The sequence below is a fragment of the Octopus bimaculoides genome, chromosome 4 (genome assembly GCF_001194135.2).
Source record: "Octopus bimaculoides isolate UCB-OBI-ISO-001 chromosome 4, ASM119413v2, whole genome shotgun sequence".
Lineage (NCBI taxonomy): Eukaryota > Metazoa > Mollusca > Cephalopoda > Octopoda > Octopodidae > Octopus > Octopus bimaculoides.
The window spans coordinates 91,059,855-91,087,033 of record NC_068984.1 but is presented as its reverse complement, the minus strand read 5'-3'; the positions used below and the strand labels follow the sequence as shown (position 1 = coordinate 91,087,033).

At 34.1% G+C, this 27,179-nt stretch overlaps 2 protein-coding genes across 2 annotated transcripts in view; one reads left to right on the top strand and one right to left on the bottom strand.

Annotated features, from left to right (window-relative positions):
- LOC106883148 (dihydrolipoyllysine-residue acetyltransferase component of pyruvate dehydrogenase complex, mitochondrial) lies at window positions 1-22,131 on the bottom strand. The gene is made up of 12 exons (XM_014934052.2): window positions 21,914-22,131; window positions 17,597-17,685; window positions 15,810-16,033; window positions 15,091-15,363; window positions 13,589-13,768; window positions 12,919-13,004; window positions 11,444-11,584; window positions 10,926-11,007; window positions 9,435-9,515; window positions 7,436-7,510; window positions 4,335-4,393; window positions 1-455 (listed from the first exon to the last, which is right to left on the bottom strand). The coding sequence occupies exons 1-12, from the start codon at window positions 22,030-22,032 to the stop codon at window positions 326-328; spliced, it is 1,539 nt and encodes a 512-aa protein (XP_014789538.1). The 5' UTR covers window positions 22,033-22,131; the 3' UTR covers window positions 1-325.
- A 185-nt stretch (window positions 22,132-22,316) lies between these two features.
- LOC106883141 (MORN repeat-containing protein 2) overlaps window positions 22,317-27,179 on the top strand; it is a 32,253-nt gene continuing 27,390 nt past the window's right edge. The window contains exon 1 of the mRNA XM_014934032.2: window positions 22,317-22,501. Within this exon, the coding sequence (XP_014789518.1) occupies window positions 22,468-22,501 (34 nt within the window). The 5' untranslated portion in view covers window positions 22,317-22,467. The remainder of the gene's footprint in view (window positions 22,502-27,179) is intronic.

Sequence of the window (27,179 nt, the reverse complement as noted above, 5' to 3'; positions counted from 1 at the left end):
TACAATATTTCCCAATAACCAATTTATTAACTTAAGTGTAGGATTTCTTTATGATGTTACTTCTCAAAAGGTCATTGTTTTTGTTTTGTTGTTTTTTTCCTCTCATGAACAAACAAAATTATAAGAAATCAGTTACATAGAAAATGATGAAAAATATACATTTTTCTGTTTGAGCTTTTCTTTAAAATGAAAACCTTGTTCTGGCCAATATTTTGGTATACTACAAAACAAATTGGGGTAAACTCTAACGGGATGCCAGTAACATCCTAATTCCAATCCACTTTATAGTTTCTCATAATTACAATTGATAAATGGATTATTCTCTTTATAACATCATAGTCTCTGGTGTCTCCAAGTAACGTTTAAACTCAGCTAGCCACTGAGCACCAACAGCGCCATCTACCACTCGATGATCACAACTGAGTGTAACACTCATAACACTAGCAACACTGAATCTGTAACAAATCAAAAAAATTACATCATTTTTCAGGAATATATGACTTCAACAACAACAAAACAAATTAAGTAAAAGATATTAGTTTGAAGCAACAAGTGATGGTCTGCACTAACCAAAAAAAGTAAATAAAATATACCAAATATAATAAGGAGTCAGTTATGATATTTTGTGCAGGACCCTTTAACTCAATGACAATGGGTTTTTTTTATCAAGTAAATAGGTTGCATTGACAGTAATCATCTTGGCTGAGATCAGCAATTAGTGCATGACAATGGTTTGGCATATATTTACATCAACCGCTTTAGTGCAAGTACTGTTTATTTGCCTAAACTCTATCCCTGTGCAGGACACTCATGCAGTATTATTCCTGAATAAGATCACTCAACAACACAAGTCAGATCAACTTCATGTATCTACAATCACATGAATTCAAAAATTGACTTTAGTATGGTGCAGTTCAAAACAAGGTAGCACACACAGTGGCAAATCACATTGTGAAAAATGGTATCTAGTTTCTTTACATTTCCCTTTTGCTTTACATACTGTGCATTTCTTTGAAACATTTGTCTTCTTGGCAGTGGGGAGAAACAGTTGTGGAAAATGTCCACGTCCCTTCACCATGCGGTGAGGAGAGAGTCTGGTGTGGGGATATCCATGTGTTCTGTACTTTGGCAGGTCTGATGCTTCTATCATTTCATGGAACAATGGATTCTTGAATGCCAATCCATCCCCCACACCACCAAGCATCTGCCAAATCAAATGTGAATTCAAAACACACACGTCAACTATATACAAGGAAATTTTCTTATACCATCTCACAAAGTTTCTCACTGATTTGTGTGTTATCACCAGCTGATTTGAGTGATCAGCCCCCACCCATCCCTTCATTGTATGAAACAACTACACTTGGTTTCATTATGGCATTACAGTCTGCTTCTTGTTTCCTAGAGTCCTTCATACTTGCAGAATGCATTGTGCATAACATGCAGATGTTTTTCTTGTCCTGCCACACTAGAGCAAGAATACCACTATTGGTGCATTGGTATGCTGTTTCCCCCTTTTGAAGTTTTATCTTGTGAAGATTGGGCAGGATGTTTTTCCTGTGCATCCTTACAGTCTCACAGGCATTAGTCCTCCTTGCCTCCAGCTGCAGGAAGAGGTCTGGACTGGAAAACCAGTTGTCCATATAAATATTGTAGCTTTTGTCAATGAAGTTTTCATTCAGCAACAACACATCAGTTGACACTAGAGTAGATGCTGGAAGATCCAATCTGTCCTGACCAGTGTAGATTTTGCAATTCCATGTGTACCAACAGGCTCTGCTAGTTGCCTGGCATACATTTTATAAACCTTGACCCCAAAGCGGGTACATTTGGTCAGGTTGTATTGTTTGAATTGGAACTTTCCTTTGAATTTCCACAAATTCTCATCTGTCCTATGTGGGCACATACACCGTTCTGAAATTTTCAGCCACTTTGTCAATGATAGGACATATTTTGAGCAGCCTGTCATCTTGGTTTTCACCTGAGTTGAAATGTAGATTTTGAAGAAGTGTCAAAAATCGATCATGTGGCATCGTTTCTGGAAAGAAAGGTGTTGACGTGTCTGGATCCCGATTCCAATATGATGAAGAAGGGTCAGTTTCTTCATGATGCCCATCAGTATCAGCAGGGCAAGCAGAACTTTGATTTTGTCCTTGGTCTGACATGCTGGGGATGGTTTTCAGCAAAGTTGTTCATTTCATCCGCTATATATTGGAACATTTCATCCATCAAAAACTTGTGAAAGATTTCCAATGGCAAACTTCAATGTTCAAGGTTTGCCTTTATGCCAGGTGTACCAGTAAACCCATGTCATCAGACAAAATTGTCTCTTGCTTGCCACACGATATTCTGTAGTCCAGAGCCATTCACTGCTGCCTGCCTGTACCTTTGATTCACCAGAATATCATCATCGCTATCAGAATCATCTGATTCTGAACTAGGAAAATACCCATTCTTCAAGTTGTCCTAACTGGAAGAAACAAATGGTGAGGTGGTGGAGCTTAGTGTAGCTTGGCGCAATGACCATAAATTCAACGAAACAGGATGCAATGATGAAGTTGACAGAGCCGGAGTGGTAGGACACAATGACTGTAAATTTGACAAAACAGGATGTGACAACAAAGTTGACAGAGCTGGAATGGCAGGACCAGCCAATTGGGTTGTAAATATTTACATGAAACATCTAATCGGCCTATCAGCTGGTAAGTGGACCAGTACTAACTCAGGCAACAAGTTCTAAGTCAGGAGGTGTATAATTACGTTGACTAATTTAAAGCATGTACATTGCATGTGTAAATTTACATCAACTATTTGAAAAGGGTTAAAGAAATTAGAAGTGCATTTGAAGGCAGTGAATTAAGTAAATGTTAAGAAAAATGTAGTGGGGTAAAAATGTGGCAGCTGGAGTGTAGCAAGTTAGAATCTGTATGCATGCTGCTACAATACACTATAATTATTAGCTGACTCACTGGTTGCCAGGAGAAAGCAAGTGGCAGCGAAATTAAGCAGAGATCCTTATTTTTTACACATACACAAACACTTTACTTTAGGTGTGTGTAGAAAGCTTTAGCACTGACTTATCACTAACTTCCTTTTAAAGCCTTCTAATACACTTCCCACTCAAAATATTACAACTTACCTTTTCACATGCAAACTTATTTGACAAATTTGAAGAGAAAATAATCTATTTGACTGATACTAGCTTTGAAAGATACTTACAACCATTTACTAAAAAAATGTTTTCCTTCGTGAATGGATTTACTTGAGTTTTTTCCATGTTAATTAATATTAGATGAACAATTCTGATATTTACACAAACTACTGTAAAAATTGCTCTCAGTAGTATGTATATTGGAAGAAGTCTTATGTTCTACTAAGTAAACTTGAAAGCACAACAAATGCCAGTAGCAAAATTCAAACAGAATTCAATTAGGTCGACAGTCCAGCTATGTATATTGATCTGTTACAATGTGTTATATTTCTGGAGAGAAACATTAGCAATGTAAATAAAGTGAGACAACTTCAATTAAGTATAAACTCTGATCTCAGAAACTTTCTTCTAGTGTATAGTTTTCATCATGCTAATATCTATTATGTACATAATTTAAGCCTATGAAGGAATTTAAACATGGTAGCTCAATCTGCAAAGGATAATAGTCAAAATCTTTCATACCACCACATAGGACACTTTGAATAATGTAGATAAAGTGATTAAATAAAAAAAAAACAGGATGATCATGTCTGTTCCTGCTTCTGATATCTAGATCTACTCAGTCACAGAACTGACCTTACACATCATTAGCTGGTGCATTTGTAACTGCCATGAATATTTTCCAAAATATTTTCAATTTTACAATTAACTATTTATGTATTGAAATAAGCTAGAGAATGAAATTTATTGTTATACTTGAGGACGGTTATATTTTGCCAAATAAACACACAGACTATATATATTTGTTCTTAAGTTCAGTTTTATTATTATTATTTTAGTTTCTTTATCAAAGTAACTCTTTATCCCAAATGTCTTCTCTTGTTCTGTTTGTTCTGAACAAGAAGAGATATATGGGAAAGAGAGTCACTGAAGAGTTACAAGATGTGTGAGAAAAGAGCTTCAAAGAAACTAAAATAACAATAAAACTGAAATGAACAACAAATATATAGTGCATATGTTTAAATGGCAAAATATGACCATCCCCAAATATAACAATATATTTCAACACATTATTTCATGTAAAGTATCTTGCAAAACAAATACATAAACATAAAAATAAAATTTATTTTACAAAAAAGGTACAGATATTAAATCATGAATATAAGATATATAAAATACATACCCTTCTTCTGAACCAGGAACAAGTCTTTCTTCTGCACCTCCAACAGCTAAAATACAAGCCTATTTAAAAGAGAAAACTATTTTGAAGCTCTTGACAAAACAAGCAAAATACACAATCTTTCTGCTATTACAAATGTAATTTTTGTTCTTTTAGGTTTCAAAACCTCATTTTCAGATGATAGCATACAATCAGTAACAAACTGATTCCATAACAGTCTATTAATTAAATAAGATGCAATTTATAATGACACTGAAAAACCAAATGCATTTTACCTATGATTTCACCAGCACAACAAAGACATAAGATATATTGATTTTTTTTCCAGATAATATCAGTTACCTTACCAAAATTAAAGAAATTTTTTTTCTCTTGACAATTCAATGAGATAGAATTTTATGTTTTAATCTATGCTAACAAGCAGAAAAAGAAAATTCAAACTGGTTTTGCTGAAAGATCATTTCCTTTTTAACATTATACATATACTACTAACATTTATCTTTAAGAGGAGTTACTATTAAATGAAATTTAACCTTATGTCTTTATATATTTTTAACTTTAGTTTCAATTTCTTTTTATAATTTATTTTAAAATAAATTTTTGCATTGTTTTATGACAGGTTAAATGTACAAATTAACAGAGAAGTAGAACTTAAGATGCACAGAAGTAACTGACAGTAGGATTTGGAAAGCTCAGATGGCTTCCTAACAGTTGTTGTGAAACCTAAGTAATAAACTTGTATTAAACATAATTATAGTTAAATGTAAGCACCACAGTCAACTGCTACAAAAGTAAAGGTGACGCTTTAGATACAAATAATTACAGAGGTATCAAGTTGTTGGATCAGGTAATGAAGGTCACAGAGAGGGTCATAGCCCAACTAATTAGGGAGAGAGTCAGTTTAGATGAAATGCAGTTTGGGTTCGTGCCAAGGAAAAGCATAACTGATGCTATATTTCTGGTAAGACAGCTGCAGGAGAAATACCTAGCCAAAGATAAACCTCTGTATCTGGCTTTCATTGACATGGAGAAAGCCTTTGACAGGGTCCCCCGTTCCCTTATCTGGTGGTCAATAAGGAAACTAGGGATAGATGGATGGTTAGTGAGAGCTGTGCAACCCTTGTACAGGGACACTGTCAGTAAGGTGAGGGTTAGCAATGAGTACAGTGAAGAATTCCGGGTAGAGGTAGGGGTTTACCAAGGTTTAGTCCTCAGCCCCCTCCTATTTATCATAGTCCTCCAGGCAATAACACAGGAATTCAAGACAGGATGCCCCTGGAAGCTCCTGTATGCTGATAACCTTGCTATAAATGCTGAGTCACTATCAGAACTAGAGAAGTTTCAGGTGTGGAAGCAAGGATTAGAATCGAAGGGACAGACAAACCACAAATCCCTTCAGGTAGATGGCCCTGTTCGATCTATAGAAAAGGAGTAGGTAGAAAATCTATAAGATGTACCCAGTGTAAGCTATGGACACATAAGAGGTGCAGTAATATCAAAGGAAGGCTAACTGGGAAGTTAGTTTATGTATGTGGCAGATGCTCAGGAGCAATAAACACTGAAAATGTGCAGACAACTTCTGCCACATTCCAGGGAGAAAAACTAGAAGTAGTTGATAGCTTCCATTACCTAGGTGACCAAGTCAGTGGTGGGGGTGGGTGCTCTGAAAGTGTAGCTGCTAGAATAAGAATAGCCTGGGCAAAGTTCAGAGAGCTCCTACCTCTGCTGGTGACAAAGAGCCTCAGAGTAAAAGGTAGACTGTATGATGCATGTGTACGAACAGCCATGCTACATGGCAGTGAAATATGGGCCGTGACTGCTGAGGACATGCGTAAGCTCGCAAAGAATGAAACCAGTATGCTCTGCTGGATGTGTAATGTCAGTGTGCACACTCGACAGAGTGTAAATGTCTTGAGAGAAAAGTTGGACCTAAGAAGCATCAGATGTGATGTGCAAGAGAGACGACTGCGCTAGTATGGTCATGTGGTGAGAATGGGTGAGGACAGCTGTGTGAAAAGGTGTCACACCCTAGCAGTTGAGGGAACCTGTAGAAGAGGTAGACCCTGGAAGACCTGGGATGAGGTGGTGAAGCACAACCTTTGAACATTAGGCCTCACTGAGGCAATGACTAGTGACCGAGACCTCTGGAAATATGCTGTGCTAGAGAAGACCCAGCAAACCAAGTGAGACCATAACCCGTGGCCTATGCCAGTGGCGTAACCATCCCACTTATGCATACCTTTCCTTCATTGGACACTAAACTCTGCTTGCAAAGACCTATTGAGGCAAGTGAAATCGAATTCAATGACAGCACTGCATGACTGGCATCCGTGCCAGTGGAGCACTAAGAGCACAATCTGAGTGTGATCATTGCCAAGGCCACTGACTGGCTCCCATGCCGGTAGCACATAAAACGCACCATTCAAGCATGATCATTACCAGCGTTGCCTTACTGGCACTTGTGCCGGTGGCATGTGAAAAACAACATTCGAGTGATGTCGTTGCCAGTGCCAGTGGACTGGCTATTGTGCAGGTGGCACGTAAAAGCACCCACTACACTCTTGGAGTGGTTGGTGTTAGGAAGGGCATCCAGCTGTAGAAACTCTGCCAGATCAGATTGGAGCCTGGTGCAGCCATCTGGCTCGCCAGTCCTCTGTCAAACCGTCCAACCCATGCCAGCATGGAAAGCAGATGTTAAACGATGATGATGATGATGTAAAGTAGCTAGAATAAGAATAAATTGTTGGCTACAAAGACTTAACCTTAACCTATGAAAATAGCACATGGTATGAGGTCTGCACTAATGTATGGTAGTGAAATATGAAGAGTGATAGTAGATTTGCACTAAATGAAAAGGAACGAGTTAAGTATGATCTTTTGGATGTGTAATGTTAGAAGAGAGAATTGAGAAGACAACACTGCATTAGAAATACATTTGTACAGTACAGGTTAATATATGCAAAATGAAAAAGTTTTAGCTTTGGTAGAGACAAACTCAAGGATGCTCAAGTAACTGCAGAAGGGATAATAGAGGATTAAGATACTTTGTTGCTAAGTCATTTGAAGAAAATATTTTAAAATGAAAATAATCTTGAATTACTCACCTGAGGTGGATTTATTATAGCACAAAAATTCTTTACACCAAACATTCCAAGATTTGATATAGTGAATGTGCCACCCTACATTCAGTAATTAAACAAATGAGTGAAAAGTTATAATTTATTAATATAATTTCAATTGATTTAACAAAATATTTGCAAAACATAAATTAGATGAACTCAGGACAAACTTTGCAAGAATGAAATTTGAGACATCATAGACTATTAAATTAAAGTCACAAAAGTATGGATATCATATGACATATGACTCTATTACAGTGTTTCTCAACAGGTGAACATGTAAGATTTTGTGGGGTCCACTCAAGCAAAATAGTAAATTGAGTACTCACAGTAGTATTCTAAGGGTTCATGAAAAATGTTTCCATAGAAGTATTTATTACAAGAAACAGCAAAATTTCTGTTTCTAACATTTTACATACTTCAACCATCAGAAGTTCATGTGTGAACAGCAAAATAAGAAACTAGTTTTTAAACATCAAATGGCTATGGGGGTCCATCAGAATAAAATAGTAATCAAAGGGGTCCATATGCAAAAAATGGTTGAAAACTACTGCTCTAGAATATTAACTAAAAATGGGATTTTCTGAAGGTAATTTATTTTTATAATAATTATATTTTATTTCAGGCAAGTGAATCTGTTCTTTATTTGCGCCAATTTAAGTCCTTAAACTAAAATTTATTTACTCTGGTAATTAAATTGCTAGGCAGACAATAAATGTATATTTTAACAGCAGGTGTTATCTGAAATAATTTATAGCTTCTATGAATTCACAGGTTCAGCAGTGTTCTTAAATAAATCTTGATGTATGCCAGCAAATATTAGGTAATATCAAGGATAGTAAAGATGAAAAATTTACATAATGATTTAATGAGATAGAAATAGAACTTTGCATTAGATTTACATTCATAAACATTTTAGATTGTATAAAAAAGAGGCTATGAATACTTCACTCATTAGCACACTCCAACCAGTAGCCTGTATATGCTCTGTCTTATCAATATCTCATCTAGAGTAGTTCCTACTAATTTGAACTAACAAGTTGTTTACCCACCAAATCCACTTATTTAAATTACATTTCCTTTCCTCATCCTTCATAGTTTTTACTGTGAAAAAGATTGCATGAATATTTCATCCTGGAATTGAAACTTTCTGGATGAATATTTCATCCTAGAACTGAAACTTTCTGGATGCCAAATTTCCCCTGTATCAACCTAGAAAATTCAGGTTAAACATTAACTATGTCAACCTTGACCTACAAAAGCTAAGAGTACAACTTCTATGATATATAAAAAAATTCTTGTATTTGTATGTCTAATGAAAAACAGAGACAACATTAATTTAAGGTTGATATGTGAATTTAAGTAGTACTGTTTTAAGATTTTGGCAACCTGTTTTATTGAACTTGTTCCCAATTTTTTTTATAGATTTTAAACACTTCAAAATGAGAGTTTTTATCTTCTAATTACATGCATAACCTCAGTTAACTGAAGTTTTTCAACTCAATATATTAAACATATGAAGCTCTATCATATTTGCAAGGTCAGTGGTTCTCAACCAGGGTCCATAAAAGACTTTTGTGAGTCCATGATGCAAAATAGTAAACTGGGAATTCGCAATAGTATTTTAAGGGCCCCTGAAAAAATTTTGCTTTAGATACATGTATTGATATGTATTGTATGAAACAACTAGGTTTCTCTAACATTTTACATATGGCAACCTACAGAAGTTAATGTGTAAAACAAAATATGAATTTTGGAAGAAGTTTCTATAAAACTAGTTTTTAAACATTGAATGGCTATGGGGGTTTACCAGAATAAAATAGTAATCAAAGGGGTCCATAGATAAAAAAAAATGGTTGAGAACCCTACATAAAGATAATCGACCAGGTAAAATAATTATAGCAATTTTAATTATCTCTAAGTCACATAAGGGCATATTTCCAATATTCAAACAGAATTTTAAATTATTTAAACATTTCCATACCTGATATTCAGATGGTTGTAATTTACCTTCTTTGGCTTTTGCTGCCAAAGACTGTACATCTTTACTAATAGCAGAAAGACCCTAATGGAGGAAAATACAAGAGTGAAAAATGTTATAGAACACTAAATCAAAGCCCAGTCATTTTATCAATCATGTAATTGTAAGAGCATATAATTTTCAATACAAATAAAAGAAATGATATTTATGACTACTAGAAAACATTGAAAGAAATTCAAGATAAATCTCATAGGAACCATGATTGTCAATTATCATCATCATTTAACATGTTTTCCATGTTGACATGGGTTGGACAGCTTGACAGGATTGCATCTAGGTCCACTGTCTGTTTTGGCATGGTTTTTATGGCTGGATGCCCTTCCAACCACTTTACAGAGTGAACTGGATGCTTTTCACAATGCACCAGCACTGGTGAAGTCTGTTTTGGTATAATTGTTACAGCTGGATGCCCTTCAAAACACCAACCACTTTAAAGAGTGGGCTGGGTGCACTTTACTTAGCACTGGTGAGGTCTGCTTTGGCATGGCTTTTTACAGTTGGATGCTTTTCCAAATGCCAACTGCTTTACAGTGTGGATTGGATGCTTTTTACATAGCACCAGCACCAACAAGTTTACCAAGTAACTTGCAAGCCAAAGAACCTTTGAGACGGAGGGAGTATGGGAGGAGGTGGCTGTGTGCCAGGTGACAAGAGATTAGAGTATTACAGAGGAACCGAAACAGGTGTCTTGATGTAGAGGAGATATGTGGTTACCACAGTTGGAAAGAGAGAGAGCAGAAGAGAATGAGAGTGAGAGAGATGGTGGCAATATGCCAGGACATACTCTCAAGGTACAGAGATGAGAATATGAATTGGATGGTAGAGCATTGCTAAGAGTGCGTGAGTATGGAGTTCATTTGAATGTAACGGAGGAACAGGGCAGGAGAAATGCAGTAACTGATGAAACCTGGGTATATAGAGGGGGACAACAAGATAATAATGATACAGTGGGTAGGTAGTGAGGACAGGATTGGGCTGCAGGAGTGCAGAGGGAGAGATAAGCATAGTGCATGAAAAAAGAAGAAATATGAGGACGAGAAGTAGAGATGTAGTTTGGTTTGTTGTAGTAGGGTGTGTGAAAAATTTTACTATTACATGTGGGTAGAACACACAGGTGCTTCCAGAATTCAGTTTTGCTGAAGTGGATGGGTCTTCTCAAAAACCTCATGCCAGATTATTCATCATAAGAGATTCACAATTAAGAATGAAATTTCTAATGTATTTAATCTAACAAAATATATGCACATCGATTCTCTGCAAGATGGAATTTTCAATTAACTTTTCTGTAATTATCATCTTAGCTGCTATGATTAGCATAGTTCTTTATACTGTGCTGTATTACAGAAATAACAACAGATAATTTATTGCAGCATCTTTCCCATAGAACAGGTACAGGAATATAGTTTAAAGTTCATCAGTTCATAGTTCACTCACTTTTGAGTCTGCACTAGTTATAATTGGTGTGATAAGTCCATAGTCAGTTGCAACAGCTACACTAATGTCGACTGAGTGGTACCTGAGAAAAAGAAAAATCATGACTATAATTTTGATATATAGATGTATTATTAAAAAGCAAAAGTATATATGATCAAGCTGACATTTATTCGCTTCATGTTAACATATTCAATGCAGTAAGCATTAAAAAGCTAAATAAAAAAAATACAGTAAGTAAAAATGATACTAATGATACGAATTAAAATCTAATATCAATTTCCAGCAAATATAGGAAATAAGTCCAAACATATTGTTTTAATATATATTTCTATATTTAACTTATTCTTGGATAGATATAATTTTAACACATATGTGTGAAATAAAAAAGAAATATTGGAAAACAAAAATCTAATATCCAACTAAATGAAAACAAATTAACTTCACATAAAAAATTGTATGGCAGATGTTTATAGAACATCATGAATAAAGAAGAAATAAAAGAATGGAGAAAATCTTACTGTCTGATAATAGAATCCAACCAAGAAGAATTTGTCTCTGGAACTTTCAAGCAAGACAAAGCTGAGGCTTTAATAATAAAGTCATTAACTGACAATTTAATGTTTTGTTTGGAAAGTATTGCATTCAATTCTTTTCTCAATCTGAAAAAAGAAATACAAAAACAAAAAAATGTAAAAATATTTACCATCAATTCCAATCATTTGTCTACATTTTTTTTTTTTTGCTTCCATTAGATAGAAAAATTAATAATAGCTGCTTTTGTAAAAAAAAAAAAAAAAAAAAAAAAAAAGACTTTCAGCTAATTTTATTTCAGTTCTCAAATATTCACAGATTTGATTTGATTTTTCTGTTCACATTGAAACCATTTCGGAATTTTTGAACTGTTGTTAACATGGTATCAGTAAAACTATGTAGAGTTAAAACTTAATAATTAGCAAACACATATTGTCCAGAAATTCCAGAGGAAAGCAGTTTGAGAAAGAAGGTATTGTTTGCTGTGAGAAAAGTAACAAACAAAAGAGTTTCTCTAGGATACATCAACATTCAGGTACATCATTCAAAACTCTTTCCTAAATTGCATAAAATCTCATAAAAGGTCAGCAGTAATTTTAAGATCGAAGCATCTTTGGGCAATAAGAAGGAAACTGTCTCTTCAATCGATTTTTGCTATTTTGGAAATATGGAACATAGAATTTATGTAAAAGTTAAACCAAATATGCACACTTTGCATATTACTTTGAACTTTGAGGGTTTTGTGAGAAGTCACACTTTGCCCATGAAATAAGAAATAATTGTTATCATTAACCCTTTGGGAAAAAAGATTATTTTTAAAGAAACTGGAGCATTCTAAAAAGATACAAGGAATAATGGTCTAATTATTTAAAATTTTGTAAAAATATCAATCTCATTAGACAAAAAAATAGTAAAATATCCTTGAAGAGATCAACTCTTTCTTCTTTCAAACACAAAAAAGGAAGTCTAATACATTGTCCAAACAGAATACTATGAATTTACACATTCTCTTTTCAAATCTCCTTTGTAAACTATATCTAAAGAAAGAATGAAAATAACAGAAGTCGTTTTTATTTTTGCTGAGTTTCTTGTTCTTTCATGGCAAATGTAATGCTTATTAATTCACACTGTTTTCAATTAAACACGCATTATCTTGTAGCTTCAAGATTTAGATGATGTGATTGTTTATTTTTAGAAAGATAATGAAGGGTAAGTGTGAGGTGCCAGACCTGGCTGGTTTGAACATAAATCAGGTAGAAAATTTAGGCCAGATATGGCCAGCTGAAAAGCTAAAGGGTTAAAATACTATCAAATATATCTAATACTAGTTATATAGGAGATTCAAGTCAAAATATAGTAATTAGAGAAAATGATAATGGTAGTCTTAAGCATAACTTTGTATGTGCTTTAGTAATAGAAATACTTTTTTCAGTTGTTCATGAAAGAACACTGATATAATTACCTTATAACATTGTCCATTTTGACATCCACAGATAAATAATAATGAGGAATAGTTTGCTTGGATTGTAACAAACGTTTTGCTATAACCTGAAAATAATAAAGAAATTATAAGTGTTCTATTTAATCAAAGAAACAAAATAATACAAAATAAGTAAAAATAAATTGTAAAGTTTAGGCAGATTCAGAAATAAAGTATAATAAAGATTTCACATTTAAGCTTAAAGTTTTTTAATTGAGCATTATTTGAAATGGTCTACTAATTAAAAAAACAAAATGAATAGGATTTCCATAGTGTAGAACCCCAAATCTAGCATTAAACACTCTTTGGCACTGTCTGTTAATGAACTATTTTCTGATGATTAAAATAGCCTTGTATCAATATCCTCACAAATCATTCTCTGTGTAATCACTTTTAAAACTCTTGATTCATTTTTACCTATAAACAATCACTGCTATCAATACCTGATCATCTACATATATTTATATATCCTCTCCCATGTTGCTTGAGTTAAGTTGCTTGAGTTAAGTTGCTAAAGCAGCAACTCAATTCTTGACAATTTAGAGTGATTTTAGAGATAAAAACAATACCAAAAATTCCCAAATGATTTTTTTAAAAATACAGTCATTGTTAATGTGGATGATATGTTTACAATATTTCTACATTACTTTACCTGTCTAATGTTTGACAACGGTATATCTGTGTACTCCAATCCAGGTACAGCAACAGCTGGGGTTGCTGCAGCAGGCATGGAGACAGGTTGGGCTGCAACAGCAGGAACTGCACCAGTGCTGATGAATTTTTCAACATCTTCTGCTTGAATACGACCCTCAGGCCCAGTCCCTGTGATAGCCTATATTAATAAAAAATAAATACATAAATACAGACAGAATTAAAATAAAACCATTCATTATCTCATTGGTTTAAGTCATAGAAAGTTAGCTTTTTAATTAGGCAAAGCAGTATGATTTACTTCAAGAGAAAAATAGATTAACTGTGTCTAATATCTAATAATAACCATTAAACTGACAGAATCTTGGCTACTATGGAAAAAATGAAAACGAATTATGCAAGAACAAAAAAGAAACATGTAAATTAACTACAAACCCAAAAGTTCAGCAAAAGTATATTGTAGCTTTACCATGATGTAGGGGAATAGAGGTATCAAATTAGCTATTTCACAACTATAAGGGTGTGGAACATTACCAATACCAAAGTTTGCTTCAAGAAATATTTATGTAAAAAGTGCATACTAATTAGTTTCTTGTAAATGACCAAATAACAAAAAACAAAACAGAATTCCTGTTGTTGGTATCAGCGCAAAAATAGTTCTTTGGATTAGTTTAGTAGCTTTGAAATAAAGACAGCATGCCAACCAAAGATAATATGAATCCTTCTGAAGACTGATACTATAATACATAGCTGATATTTGTAGCCAATGATAGATACACTACATTAAGTCTTAAAATCGAGGAAATAAACATTTAGTAAATGCATATCTTACATTAAAAACAATACTTCTGTAAATTATTTTTATTATTGATTATTGAACAAAAGAATTACAGAAATGATAGACCAGTGGACTTTGAAGTCAACTTCAATTTCTACTCATCCAAGATATGTACTAGCATTTCCTTCTCTGAAACTCTGTGGCCTTTTGTTGTTATGAGATATAATTTTCTTAGGTATGATATTTCATTAAAATAAAATAATTTTGGGTAGGATATTATTTGAGAACAGTACATAATTTTCAGCACCTCCTAAGATTCTTGATTGAAATAAAGCATACTGCTAGACAAATCAGACAGTAAGCCATTAGTTCTTCAGGTATTAATATTTTGGAATGAATTATAAAACTTTAAAAAAAAAAAAGTAGCAATTTCTAATGTATGATAATAATGTTTGTGAGATTGTAACAATTTCACAATTAAAGCATAGTTCAGTAATAAGCAAGGTAAACATCGAATCTAATCAGCATGTAATTTGATATGATAGTTTAAACAGTTGGTTCAACAAATAATCAGTTCACGAAATGTAAGTTTTGGTTTCAATCTTATTCAAACATAACATCACAAAGCACAATTTTATTTCATACACTCTACTTCTTAGATAATAGTTGGAATGTATTAAATAAAGTGCAAAAATAAATGTAAAAAACTCAAGAAATATTCTTACGTTTAAATCAACACCTCTCTCAAGTGCCAATGATTTTGCTAATGGTGTAGCAAACACACGACCACCTGTAGGCCTGGAGGGTGCAGCAGAAGCCCTGGCATGTGTGGTCTGTGTGGGTGCTACTGGTTTGGGTGGGGGAGGGGGTGGAGGAGGAGGTGGAGGTGGAGCAGAAGCTGGTACACTGCCACCAATTACTTCATCATCTGCTGCTGTTGGTACAAAAGTTTTGAATGCCTCAATGTCAGGTTCATTTTCAACAATGATGCACAACAGCTGAAAAAAAGACAGACAGAAATCAGTATCATATTAACCAAGAGTAAAACAAACAAAAGAAATATCTATTCTTATATAGCATTCTTTTACTATTTTGCAACAAGTAAATTGGAAATAAATTTATATAAAATTAAAACTGAATTTTAGTTCATCCCCATTTAACAATAATTTGTAAAGTATAGCTTCAGTGCTGTGACTTAAGCACCTTAAGTTTTCCAAGTTAGGATATGTTAAGTATGGGAGAAGTGATGAAATGAAATTGCACAAAAATATCTTACATATACTTATTCATAGAATTAATAATAACTATTTTTTAAATGTTATGAATAATTCATATTGTCACATAAATAATGCATTGACCAATTATTAACAAGTGAAATACGGCACAGAGAATAATTTTACAGAATTAGATTAAGTACAGTTGTTGTAAAAATTGTTTAAATTACTTTTCCAACTGGAATATTAGCAGATCCTGCTGGAACTAGGATCTTGGCTAAATGACCTTCTTCAGAAGACTCAAAACCCATAGTGGCTTTATCAGTTTCAATTTCAGCCAAAAGATCTCCTTCAGATACTTTATCCCCTTCCTTCTTCTGCCATGTTACTATAGTCCCAGCTTCCATGGTTGGTGATAAAGCAGGTAATGTAATTTTGAAATGAGCAGGTAGATCTACAACAAACAAAACACGTATACATTCAAAACTTATGAAATATTATGAAATTGTTTGTTTAGTCTTCTTGTGTTGAGAGCTCTCAAAATAAAATGTGTTTAATTTCTAATGTTGAAACACCATTTAATAAAAAAACAATTAAAAGAAAATTTATTTGATAAACAAAAGGTCATTGGAAAATACAAAACAAAGAAATAAGAAATTATTATAAACTTGATCAGGAAATAATAATTTTAAATAGAATTTATAACTAAGTAACTGGCTTTTCAGTTATATCTTTAAGGGAACATTTTGGTTCCCAACTGAAACCTTTGAAGTGGAATACAAAATTATGCACACAGGCTTTTCTAAGGTAGTATTTTTTTATACTGTTATATCACTGTATCAACCAAACTATCGGATGTTGTTATACATCATAAGTCACAACATACTTCAAGAAACATTGTTTTATATATGTATGTATGTATATATATATATATATATATATATATATATATATATATATACATGGTTCATATATGAATACTCAGGGTTGGCAATAAACATTATGACTATGAGGCAATATGTAACAAGATATGTAATTTTTAAGTGAAGTCAGTTGAAAGACAAGACTATACTGATAATTAAACTGATTAAATATTAATTATTGACAGTTCAGACTATGAATAAAAAGAGAATATTTTACTCTTTCAAATGAGTGTGAACACAAAGTTATAATTAACATAATGCAATTATTGACACTTAATAAAGCAACAAAAATAAATGTTAGTTTAAGATCATTTTAGAAAAATTTATTTTAATTAGAATATTCAATATATTATAACTGAATAAGACAAACTATTAATAAAAATTTCATTATATCACCCTAAGATCTGTTATGAATAACAAATGTGATCAAGAATTATCCAACTGCAAAATTAACCTCTTTGAGCCATAACTGCTGGTGTTGGACATTCAATAACAACTGATCACCATGCTGTGGACATCTTGAATGAAACTGGTAGCTATTCTGATTGCTTTCTATTAAAGACACTTAATGGAGTACAGAAAGGATAGAGTGATATATGATACTTTCTCTCTATGTCAATGAAAAACAAGAAAATGATTACTAGTCACAGATTAGATACTTCCAACAAAAGCAGTCATGTGAGATGTGTTACATTCACTCTGGAGCATATTCTAGTAATATTTATTTCTTTACTGTCCACAAGGGGCTAAACATAGAGGGGACAAACAAGGACAAATAAAGGGATTAAGTCGATTACATCAACCCCAGTGCATAACTGGTACTTAATTAATCGACCCTGAAAGGATGAAAGGCAAAGTTGACCTTCACGGAATTTGAACTCAGGATGTAATGGCAGACAAAATACCACTAGCATTTCGCCCGGTGTGCTAATGATTCTGCCAGCTTGCCACCCTTTTTTTCTAGTAATATTATAAAGCAAAAAGCTCCCACTACAAGACAGCTAACATTGGGAGCAGGCAGCAGGAGATAAAGATACATTTGTTACTTTATCAATGTTCCACACCAGTTTAGTAATTCAATTACTTTAACTTACCTGAACTATACATGCGACATGCCATGAACTGAATATTTTGAGGTATCTGAAGTGAGCCATGCCAACAAATGGGCCTATTTTTACTAGTACTGAAATGAAAAATAAATCATTAGAACAATGAATTAATAGAATTTTTTATAATAACTTTCAAGCAACATTATCAAAATTCAGTCTTTCAAAGACAAAATATTTTTCAAGACTAGCAAAGTGAAATTAAACTAAAATTTGCTGAATTTAAGCTATACTTTATGAAAACATGAAGCATTGACAACAGCCATGATTTATACATAACTGCTCTTAGATGAACCTTTATGCTTTTTACTAACATCAAATAGCACTTGTCTGGATGGTAGTTGAACAGGTTATATAAGTTTATTGTTTGTGTAGTAGGCTATCGAATTCTTACATTCTCTTAATTTCCTGCAATTCAAACTGCCTCATGGCTTCAGCAGACAAAATGGAAAAGATACTGCTCTGGAGGATGGCAAGGAAGATGCACTGAAACAGCCACTCTAACTCACAGGGCTTGTACTAGTGGATAGCCATCTATGTCCTGATAGCAACAAGCAGGGATGTGGTCCAGGAGCTGAGAATGTCAGAGGTCTCCGCTGCCACAGGTTTGGCCATAAACCTGTTGGCAAGTGACTGATGCTTTGATAGGTTGTTTTTCTTAGTCTGACAAGCAGTGGAGCCTGGGCTGGTAGGTGAACACACCAAATTGCTGCTGGAGAAAGTGTCACAGTATATGGCATCCAGATGTGGGGCCTACCACCATGGAACAGGAGAATTGTCTTACCATCAGGCCTTTTACTGTCTCCTCTGTCTAGTCCCACTGGCTCAAGCTGGGAAGGGAGATCTGTAGTGTCTAGGCTATGCTTTATGATTTTGTTAAGGGTGGCATGGCATGGAAGGCAACCAGCACTATGATGTCATGACAATGAGTGGAGGCCAAAAAAAATCCAGAGAGGATCTGCAGCAGCATTTGTGAGGTGCAAAGATCTGGAAGCCAAGCTTCAAGGAAATGCTGATGCACAGACAGTTGCTATCAAGCCGAATGCCAGCTGAGAGTGATGGCACCACAATGAGCCAGGCTATACTGGCGGAAACATGCCAGATGGTGCTGATCAAGCCAGTGCACTAACTCATGAGATCCTGCTACACTTTTGAGAAGGGAGAGGGGATGGATGTCAGTAGGATGCAGGTTGAGCTGGCTCCATATCGTGCTTCCCAACCAAAGTAGGTTCAGTTGTGTTGTAGAGAATCCTGTTGATGAGGACGTTGCAAGAGGTCACAGACAAGAGAAAAGATGGCAGGAGCAGTGAGACCAGAGACTGAAGGCCAAGGACACCATATTTGATGGGTAAGGTGAACTGTTGCTATCCAGTGTCATCAAACTAAAGGTTGCATATCAAGAATTGTAAGGAAGCCAAGCTCCCTTTCCTTTACTGAAATAACTGTTTGTCACACATCCCCCTTAGTTTTAAATTTCTGTCCATTTCTTTCACATTTGCACTAACTTTATACTCACTTTTGTGAGCTCACCATTGTTCAAACACACAAATCATAATATTTGATAATAATATGTAATTGACTATCTTTACCCAGAAATACCTTGGATAATGTAGATAAAAATGGCCAAATGGATGTATGATTCCTTTATGAACAATAACTTCAATTCATTGCAGGTCCTATGAGGGGATGTTATTCTGCACATCTCAGTTTAGCTCAGTTTCAGGAATATATATATCAGAACTTCTGGAAAAGTTACATGATGTACTGACATCCTATCCAAGGAAAGAATCATCTCTCATCCTCTCTTCTATTAAACAGAACTGAGGTTTAATCCCCACTCCTATGAAATCCAGACTTTTACTAAATTTTATAACATAAGTGCAGGGGCAAAAACCTTATCTTCTGTCCTATTTCCTCAATCTTTCTCTTTTGATCAGAAGAAAACAAACCATGTGATTCCTTTAGTTTAAAAATATAGATAAGAATAAGAGAATAAGAAACATCACTTTTATTGTTTCAGAAGTATTTCCGTATCATAAATGGCACACCTGATAAAAAAAAAAAAAAAAAAACATTAAAAAGATTTTTTTTCAAGTGGCTTTTAAACTTTGGGCACAAAAAATTATTTCATTATATATTTGCTTTCTTCAGTTATTTCTACAATTTATCCCAATCACTAGCTCACATTTCTTCTAGTTACTAGAGACAATCACTGTTAATCTACCACACTTGCAAATTCTGGACTGCAGCCAAAAGAAACAAGCCATCACTTAATAGTACTCCTCAACCATGTTCTCACCTTCTAGTGTAGCTAGAATGTATGCCACCCTTCAGTTTGCCACCTCCAGGCCCCCACAAAAAATACATATTGCCTACAGCAAACCCAAAAGTGATGCTGCCCCACCCTCTAACTATGCTAATGTTCCCACCATTGAATTAAGATCAATATTTCCCTTGTGTTAACATTTCCCTTGTATGCTCTTCTAGCTAAAACTGAGTTAGATAACTGCCACCTCACTATCACCAGTTACTGATTAATCAGAGCAGACCTGATTTTAAGCTGGCTCAAGCTCCATCAACACAAAATATGTGCATATTCTAACCTGATGACCTGTAACTAGTCATCAGAGTTTATCCATGGCAGTGCTGCCAACATAAATATGAACTACATGAAATGTCTGAAGGACATTAATGCACATGGTCCAAATAACAAAACAGTGAATTTTGAGATGATATATAATTTGAGATAATACTTACACAATCAAAAAAGCAAGCTAATGCCTGGAAAATATGAATCTCTTTTCATGTTCACAGGCTGAATATCAATCTCATAGTGCCAGCATGAGCTAGGTTTATATGGATCTCAGTTTCAGTGTTGAACTGGTCAAGTTGGAAGAGAAATCCAAATAAACTCATTTAGCAGCAAATCATGAGGATATAGTTCTGTTCACTTAAGTTAGCTATTATGATCTAGGTTCTGGCTGTATCAGTTTTCAAGCTAAGGTATTTTAAAAGCACCCATGCGATTATCCTGAAAACCAAAGTAAACTTCTTGATCACACGGTCGGAGATACATAAAATAAGCACCAAACTTATATAAGTGATCGACTTAAAACCGTAAAGATAACTGGTACCTCAGCATAGCCGCAATCCAATGACTGTAATCAGTAAAAGATTAAAGAACTTGGAAACTTACAGCTTTCAAGGTTGAGTGGCTGGCTTAACAGTTATAAATATCAAAATTCGATGAGCCATATCACACACCTACCATGGAAAATGACTGAAAATAGTTACATTTTTAATTCATCAAAATGTAAGCAAATAAAGGGTTATTTTTCTTCATTTGAAAAATTAAAAGCGATTTTAATAAGGAAACGAAACAAAGATTAAATATCACTGATATCAAAATATTTTCACAATAGATCTGCATAAGTTATATAACATATTATGCATGCTATATAAACCTATATGTGAAATTGGTATTGACAACTATCCTAAAAAGCTAAGTGAAAATTGCAAAGAGCGAAGGTCATTCAAGATGACATTCCATGATTTTTCAGAAGTGAGTTACCCAAGAAATCTTCGGAAAATAACAACTTAATTAGCAGAGCTCGTTTATTATAAAGCAACAAATACTTGAGTTACACGAAACGGAAATGTGAACTCGGTTAACTGTGAATTAAAATTGAATAGGGTGTAATAGGATTTCGACAAAATGCTTTAACGAAACTGAAAAGGGAATAATTATTTGTCATGTTCACTATATTATTAAGATGCAATAAAACAAATAGACAATATTTACAGTGTGTGCTAAATTCGTTGAAACATATTTATGAGAGGAAATTCAAGAACTGATTTAAATTTCAACAGTATAAGCAGAGGACAGAAAAATAACTGTTATAAATTCATTACGTGTGTAAATGATACATGAAATCTTTTTCTTTTTAGTATAGAGTCTTAGAAAATATTACCGCTAAAATTACAGCAATTATTCGTTGTCTATCAGGTTGTTTCTATTTAAGTACGATAGTATTTCTCCTCCTTTTAGGATTTATTAGCTAAATAGGTAACTGATTTTGTATAAATTAGAACATTCACGTACAAGTAGGAAATATTAAACATTTCTATTAAAATGGGACAAAAGAATTTTCACGGAACGCTTAATAATTGTATATATATATATATATGAGAAAAAAATACAATCATGCTTTGGAATAATTCCCTTGACTGATAGGTCGCTGACGAGCAGACGAGTGAGGACATAAATCAGAAAGTGATGAGGTATAAAACTGAAACAATACCAACCTTGATAAAACATATCGATACTTAAAATTAGCACACAAACACCTTGATGTTAATCGACGAAACCCATATTCAACAGTTGTATTGAGGATGGACCTCGCAGTGACCACCGAACGAAACATAGTGTAACAACAATCTCGGAGTCCTCAGGGCTTCGACACCCAACCAGTCAAGGTCAGCTGAAACCACACACCGCAACTCCACTCGAATCACCCACTTTCTACAAATTAATTGAAATATTATATGATATATTAAAAACTGGTTTTAAATAATTCTGGTAATTTATATAGATAAATTATTTCAATATTTTAGACAAATAATTTATGTAGAAGGGAGATACGAAACAACAGATGCTGATAACCGGTTTTCTAAAATCGTTATAGAGTGAAATTAGAATAAATAGCTAAATCATATTTAAAGCTTTGTATATCATAGTAAATTATAAAATAACATTTTATACTTCATTTCAGACAATTTTGAAAGGATTAGCCCTAAATTCTACTTAATAACTACGAAAATAAAGTTTTCATAGCAACTGTTTCTATGACAACATAACGATGGCTGTTAAAAACAAAAAGCTTTATTTGAAACGTAAGTAACCAAATGTTAAGCAGATAATTTTGTTGGGAGATATCTTTTTCTTTTAATTTTGCTAACATCTCCTGAATATGGTATTTACTCATTTACCAGAATTTCCTATCATATATTTCCCAACTTCTCAATACTTCCATGAACATGTTTTTGAATACTATCTTTGTTTAGCTACAGTAATATTGTTTCTTAACTCGTATCTTATTTTCTCAGAAGCATTATAATAATTTTGTAATTTTCATATCAGTAATTTATACAATACTAAATGGTTTGCGGCTCCTATTTCATTTATTTATGTTCCTATTTAAGAGAAGAGGCAATTCAAATTTGCCCAGCAGCTTTGTTTCTCAATGAATTGAAATAGAGACAACCTGAGTATATGTTGTAAATTCGTCTCCCTAATAAAATTGCTCTATCACATTACACTTTTCAGGCCTATGACTAGTCCCACCTGTAGCGCTAGCTTGCCAGATAATTTCTATTTCAGTCTGTTGTTTAGCCTCAAACTTACGATAAAGGCATTCCAGATGTGACCATCTTTTTTCATGCACAGTGTATTCAGGGCTACACTTTTTTTTATTTTTATGTAACCTTATATTTTAAGATAGTAGAGTCTACTATGACAAAGATTTGGTTACTATTTCTAGCAGGTCGAACACCTGCATAGAAGCTCCTCCTTAGCTCATTTAGTTCATAATAATGATTGAGCAAAGATGTTCTAGCTGAGATTTCCTATTTTTTAGTTTTAATGAATCTGGGAATACATTATCTTATGCACCTTAATTTTTTTTTAGACAGGAGTGGATGTGTGATAAGCAGCTTGCTTACCAACCACATGTGTGGAACCTTGGGCAAATGTCTTCTACTATAGCCTTGGGCTGACCAAAGCCTTGTGAGTAGATTTGGTAGACAGAAACTGAAAGAAGCCTGTTGCATATATATCATCATCATCGATTAACGCCTGTTTTTCATGCTGGCATAGGTTGGACGGTTTGACAGAGGTCTGGAGAGCCAGCAGCTGTACCAGGCTCCAATCTGATCTGGCAAAGTTTCTACAGCTGGATGCCTTCCTAACACTAACCATTCCAAGAGTGTAGTGGGTGCTTTTTACATGCCACTGACACAGGAGCTAGTCAGGCAGGCCTGACAATGATCACGTTCGGATGGTGCTTTTTACATGCCACTGGCACAGGAGCCAGTCAAGCGGTATTGGCATCGGTCACAATCGGTTGGTGCCTTTTATGTGCCACTGGCACAGTAGCCAGTCAGGCAGACCTGGTGTCAACCAGGTTCGGATAGTGTTTTTTATATGCCGTTTGTATATGTTTGTGTGTCTGAGTTTGTTCTCCAACCATCACTTGACAACCAATGTTGGTGTGTTTACATCCACATAACTTAGCGGTTAGAATAAGTACTGATAGAATAAGTACTAGGCTTACAAAGAATAAGTCCTGGGGTCAATTTGTTCAACTAAAGGCAGTGCTCCAGCATGGCTGCAACAAAAAAATTAATAAAAGAAAGTGATCCAAAGGAGATTTTGTTATTATTTCAAGTAAATCAATTGATCCCTAGAGGCTGTGCCTTAGCTGTTGTAGCTTTTTATGAATGCAAACCAGCAAAGGAGTTTCTGCATGCTCACTCAACTTGTAAGAAATGGCAACCAAATCTCCCTTACAGTAAACACTACCTAAATAACAACACCAGCATATATAAATGCTCAAGGTCAGTTTCACGGTCAGTTCATCCTTCTCATGCTGATATAATCAACAATACCTCTCCCACAAAATATATGACATTACCTATGTTAGAAAACATTATTATCAGCAGTATCATACTGAAGACTATGCTATTGAATTCATTCATGCCATTAACACCTGTTACACCTCACCTCTTCTCATTTGAAACCTTTCTTTAACTACAGTTAAACTTTCTGAAGTAAAAAATTTCTTTCTGCTGAAATATGAAGAATGCTTATGTCAGCTATCTTAAACTCTAATTAATTTCAAATAAGTAACTCATCTCTATGATTATCATTAGTGTTATATATCCCCTTTTTGATGCTGGCATCAGGGTTTTTTCTGTCAAAAGTCTGACAAAGAGAAACAAAAAAATAAATAAATAAATAAAAACTCACAAGTTACTTCCCCTGCTAAAGATGCGGTACACTGACTGAGAAACAGCTTACATAAACTTAAAACAATTAGGGCCCTAGCACTCACAAACCCCTTCAACTAATCCCACCAAATATACATGTTATAGAAATAGGAATAACCCCACCCAATAAGCATTCTACATACTCACTCAAAGTATACTTTCAAATTCTTTTAATGACTAATTCCTGGCTTTACCCATCCAACCCTCTTTCTGACACTTAATTACAATACATCTCACAATTATCTTCAACTGATTTGAACAAAAAAAACTCCTGTTATTTAGTTAACATACAGTCCTTAATCCCCACTCAACACGCAAAGTTTAGATATGTCATATATACTGGGTCAATAAACAGAGAGCTTGAAAACATGCTCCAATTAGAACTTAACACCTTAGTGTCTTTTGATAGCATCAAGACCAATCACTACATATATCTGGGAAACATTCTTGTATGACCAGCCTTCAAGTAAACAATGCACAAAATCCTTGAAAACTGCTACCTTCTCAAATAGTCTCAAATATAATAATAATGGAGACACTCATGAATACGCTGCGACCACTAGTCCGCAGACATGCATTTTCTTCTATCTGCTTTTCTGAACTAGCTAGCTTTATACTCCTTCCATGTAGGGCCACCCAATTATCTTCCTCTTTTTGGTGTTTTATTATGTTAATTCCTTTATCCAATCTTTCTTTCTTACAACTATTGTAATTTTAGCCAATGCTCAAACATCAATTCCCTTGATCACACCAATCTGGGAGGACCTGCAGCAGTCATGGGTACTGCCCCTTTCCCTCTAGCTAATAATAGATAAATCCTACATTGTACAAGTAATCAACAGAGTTTTTGAATGAATCCTTTCCTACCTGTACATTACATTCCACTAATTAAAAGTTTGTTCATTGAAAGAGGAGTTTAGTTCCCATGACCCATGCGATTAGTTCTAGACTGGTGAGATTAATGCCCAATTTCAACATCTGCAAGCAAAACATAGTTATGGAGATAAACTTGGAGTTTGGTCTGAATGCTTACAACAGAGTAAACTTCATCAACAACCTTCAAAGAGCAGATAGTGATGTCAAATTGGGCAGCATGTTAGGCTTGCCACCAAAAACACCCAAAGGACTTCAAATGAAGGAACGTCATTAAGAAATACTTGATATAACATTTCTAGGTGTGAAAGCATGAGACAAAAGCCACATAATGATTCAGGGCAAAATCAGCTGATTTAATATTTCACTTTTAACAAACCTTGATTGAAAAGTTCAAAATGAAACATTTACAGTAGATAACAAAGTTTTCATTGTTTTTCTTTAACTTACAACAATGATGATGCTTTGGCTTATCTATGAATTATATGAAAAATCAACAGTGGCTTGAAATTAATGTGAGAATACAACAAATAAACAAGTGGTTGGGTAATTATACTGATTATACTGAATAATATTCAAGATAATGGAAGGAGTAAGTGAAAAACCATGGAAATTGAAAGATAGAATAAAATGTTACATGGACAAGAATTTATATTAGCTGAAAATGGTACATATTATGGTCATGGTGATGCCAAAGTTCAGGCTTATCCTGATGGTTTCAGAATTCAAAAGAGTATCAGGTAATTTTAACTGATACAATTGACTTGGGTAAGCAAAGATGTAGAAATGAGGAGGGACAAGAATAGGTTTGATGTTTTGATATAGAGCAAACTAATGTTCAACAGCTAGTGGGGATAGAATAGTCATTCAATGACTGGAGACATACATGCTGAACATATCACCATATATGCTATATTTTAGTTTCATAATTTCAAATGTGAGATATAAAGGAAATTATATAGAGGAACAGCCAAATAAAAAAACAAATCAATCTTAACATGTGAATTCATATGTGATAACAGGCATTGTTTCAATGTATCACTAAGTCATAGCATCTGCCTGAAATTATTTATACTTCATTGGAAAGAATAATTTTGTTTTCTACAAAAGTTGACATATAATGAGCTATTGCCCTCATTCAATTAAGGCTGGTTTCTCCCTCACTTAATGCTATGGCATAAATGTATAAATTCAAAAATGGTAAATTTTAGAGGGAATATAAGAGTTGTCACCATAAATTGAATGCAATATCTTAATATATAAAGCTGAAGTTGTGTGTCTGTGTGAAGCCTTTTTAAAAGTGTATAGAAATCCACATTTTCCATTTTTTTGTAAAAATTTTTACATCAATGGAATTTTCTCGATGTGAACTTTCCAGTGCAGTAATTAGATTTTTAAAATTCCGTTTACTTTGTGTGATTTAAGGGAGATTTGGCTGTTGTTTCTAGCAACTTTTATATTTCTTCCACACGCTCAACATATAATATAGAGAGTAAGAGTAAAAGAGGGAGAGTGAGAGAAAGAGAAAGTGATACATACAAAGTCATAGATTAAACTTTCCTCTCAGTATTCTTTACCTATTTTTCATAACATAGATACATAAAAACATGCACAACCACACATACGTGATCTGTGACAACAACATACACAT

Excerpts from the sequence above, each read along its gene's own strand:
- LOC106883148 (XM_014934052.2), bottom strand. The coding sequence starts at position 22,032 with ATGTTTCGTTCGGTGGTCACTGCGAGGTCCATCCTCAATACAACTGTT. Across the intron at positions 13,005-13,588 it reads CGTTGTCAAACATTAGACAG|GTTATAGCAAAACGTTTGTT; the intron begins GTAAAGTAATGT and ends TATTATTTTCAG. Across the intron at positions 456-4,334 it reads GTTCCTGGTTCAGAAGAAGG|ATTCAGTGTTGCTAGTGTTA; the intron begins GTATGTATTTTA and ends GATTTGTTACAG.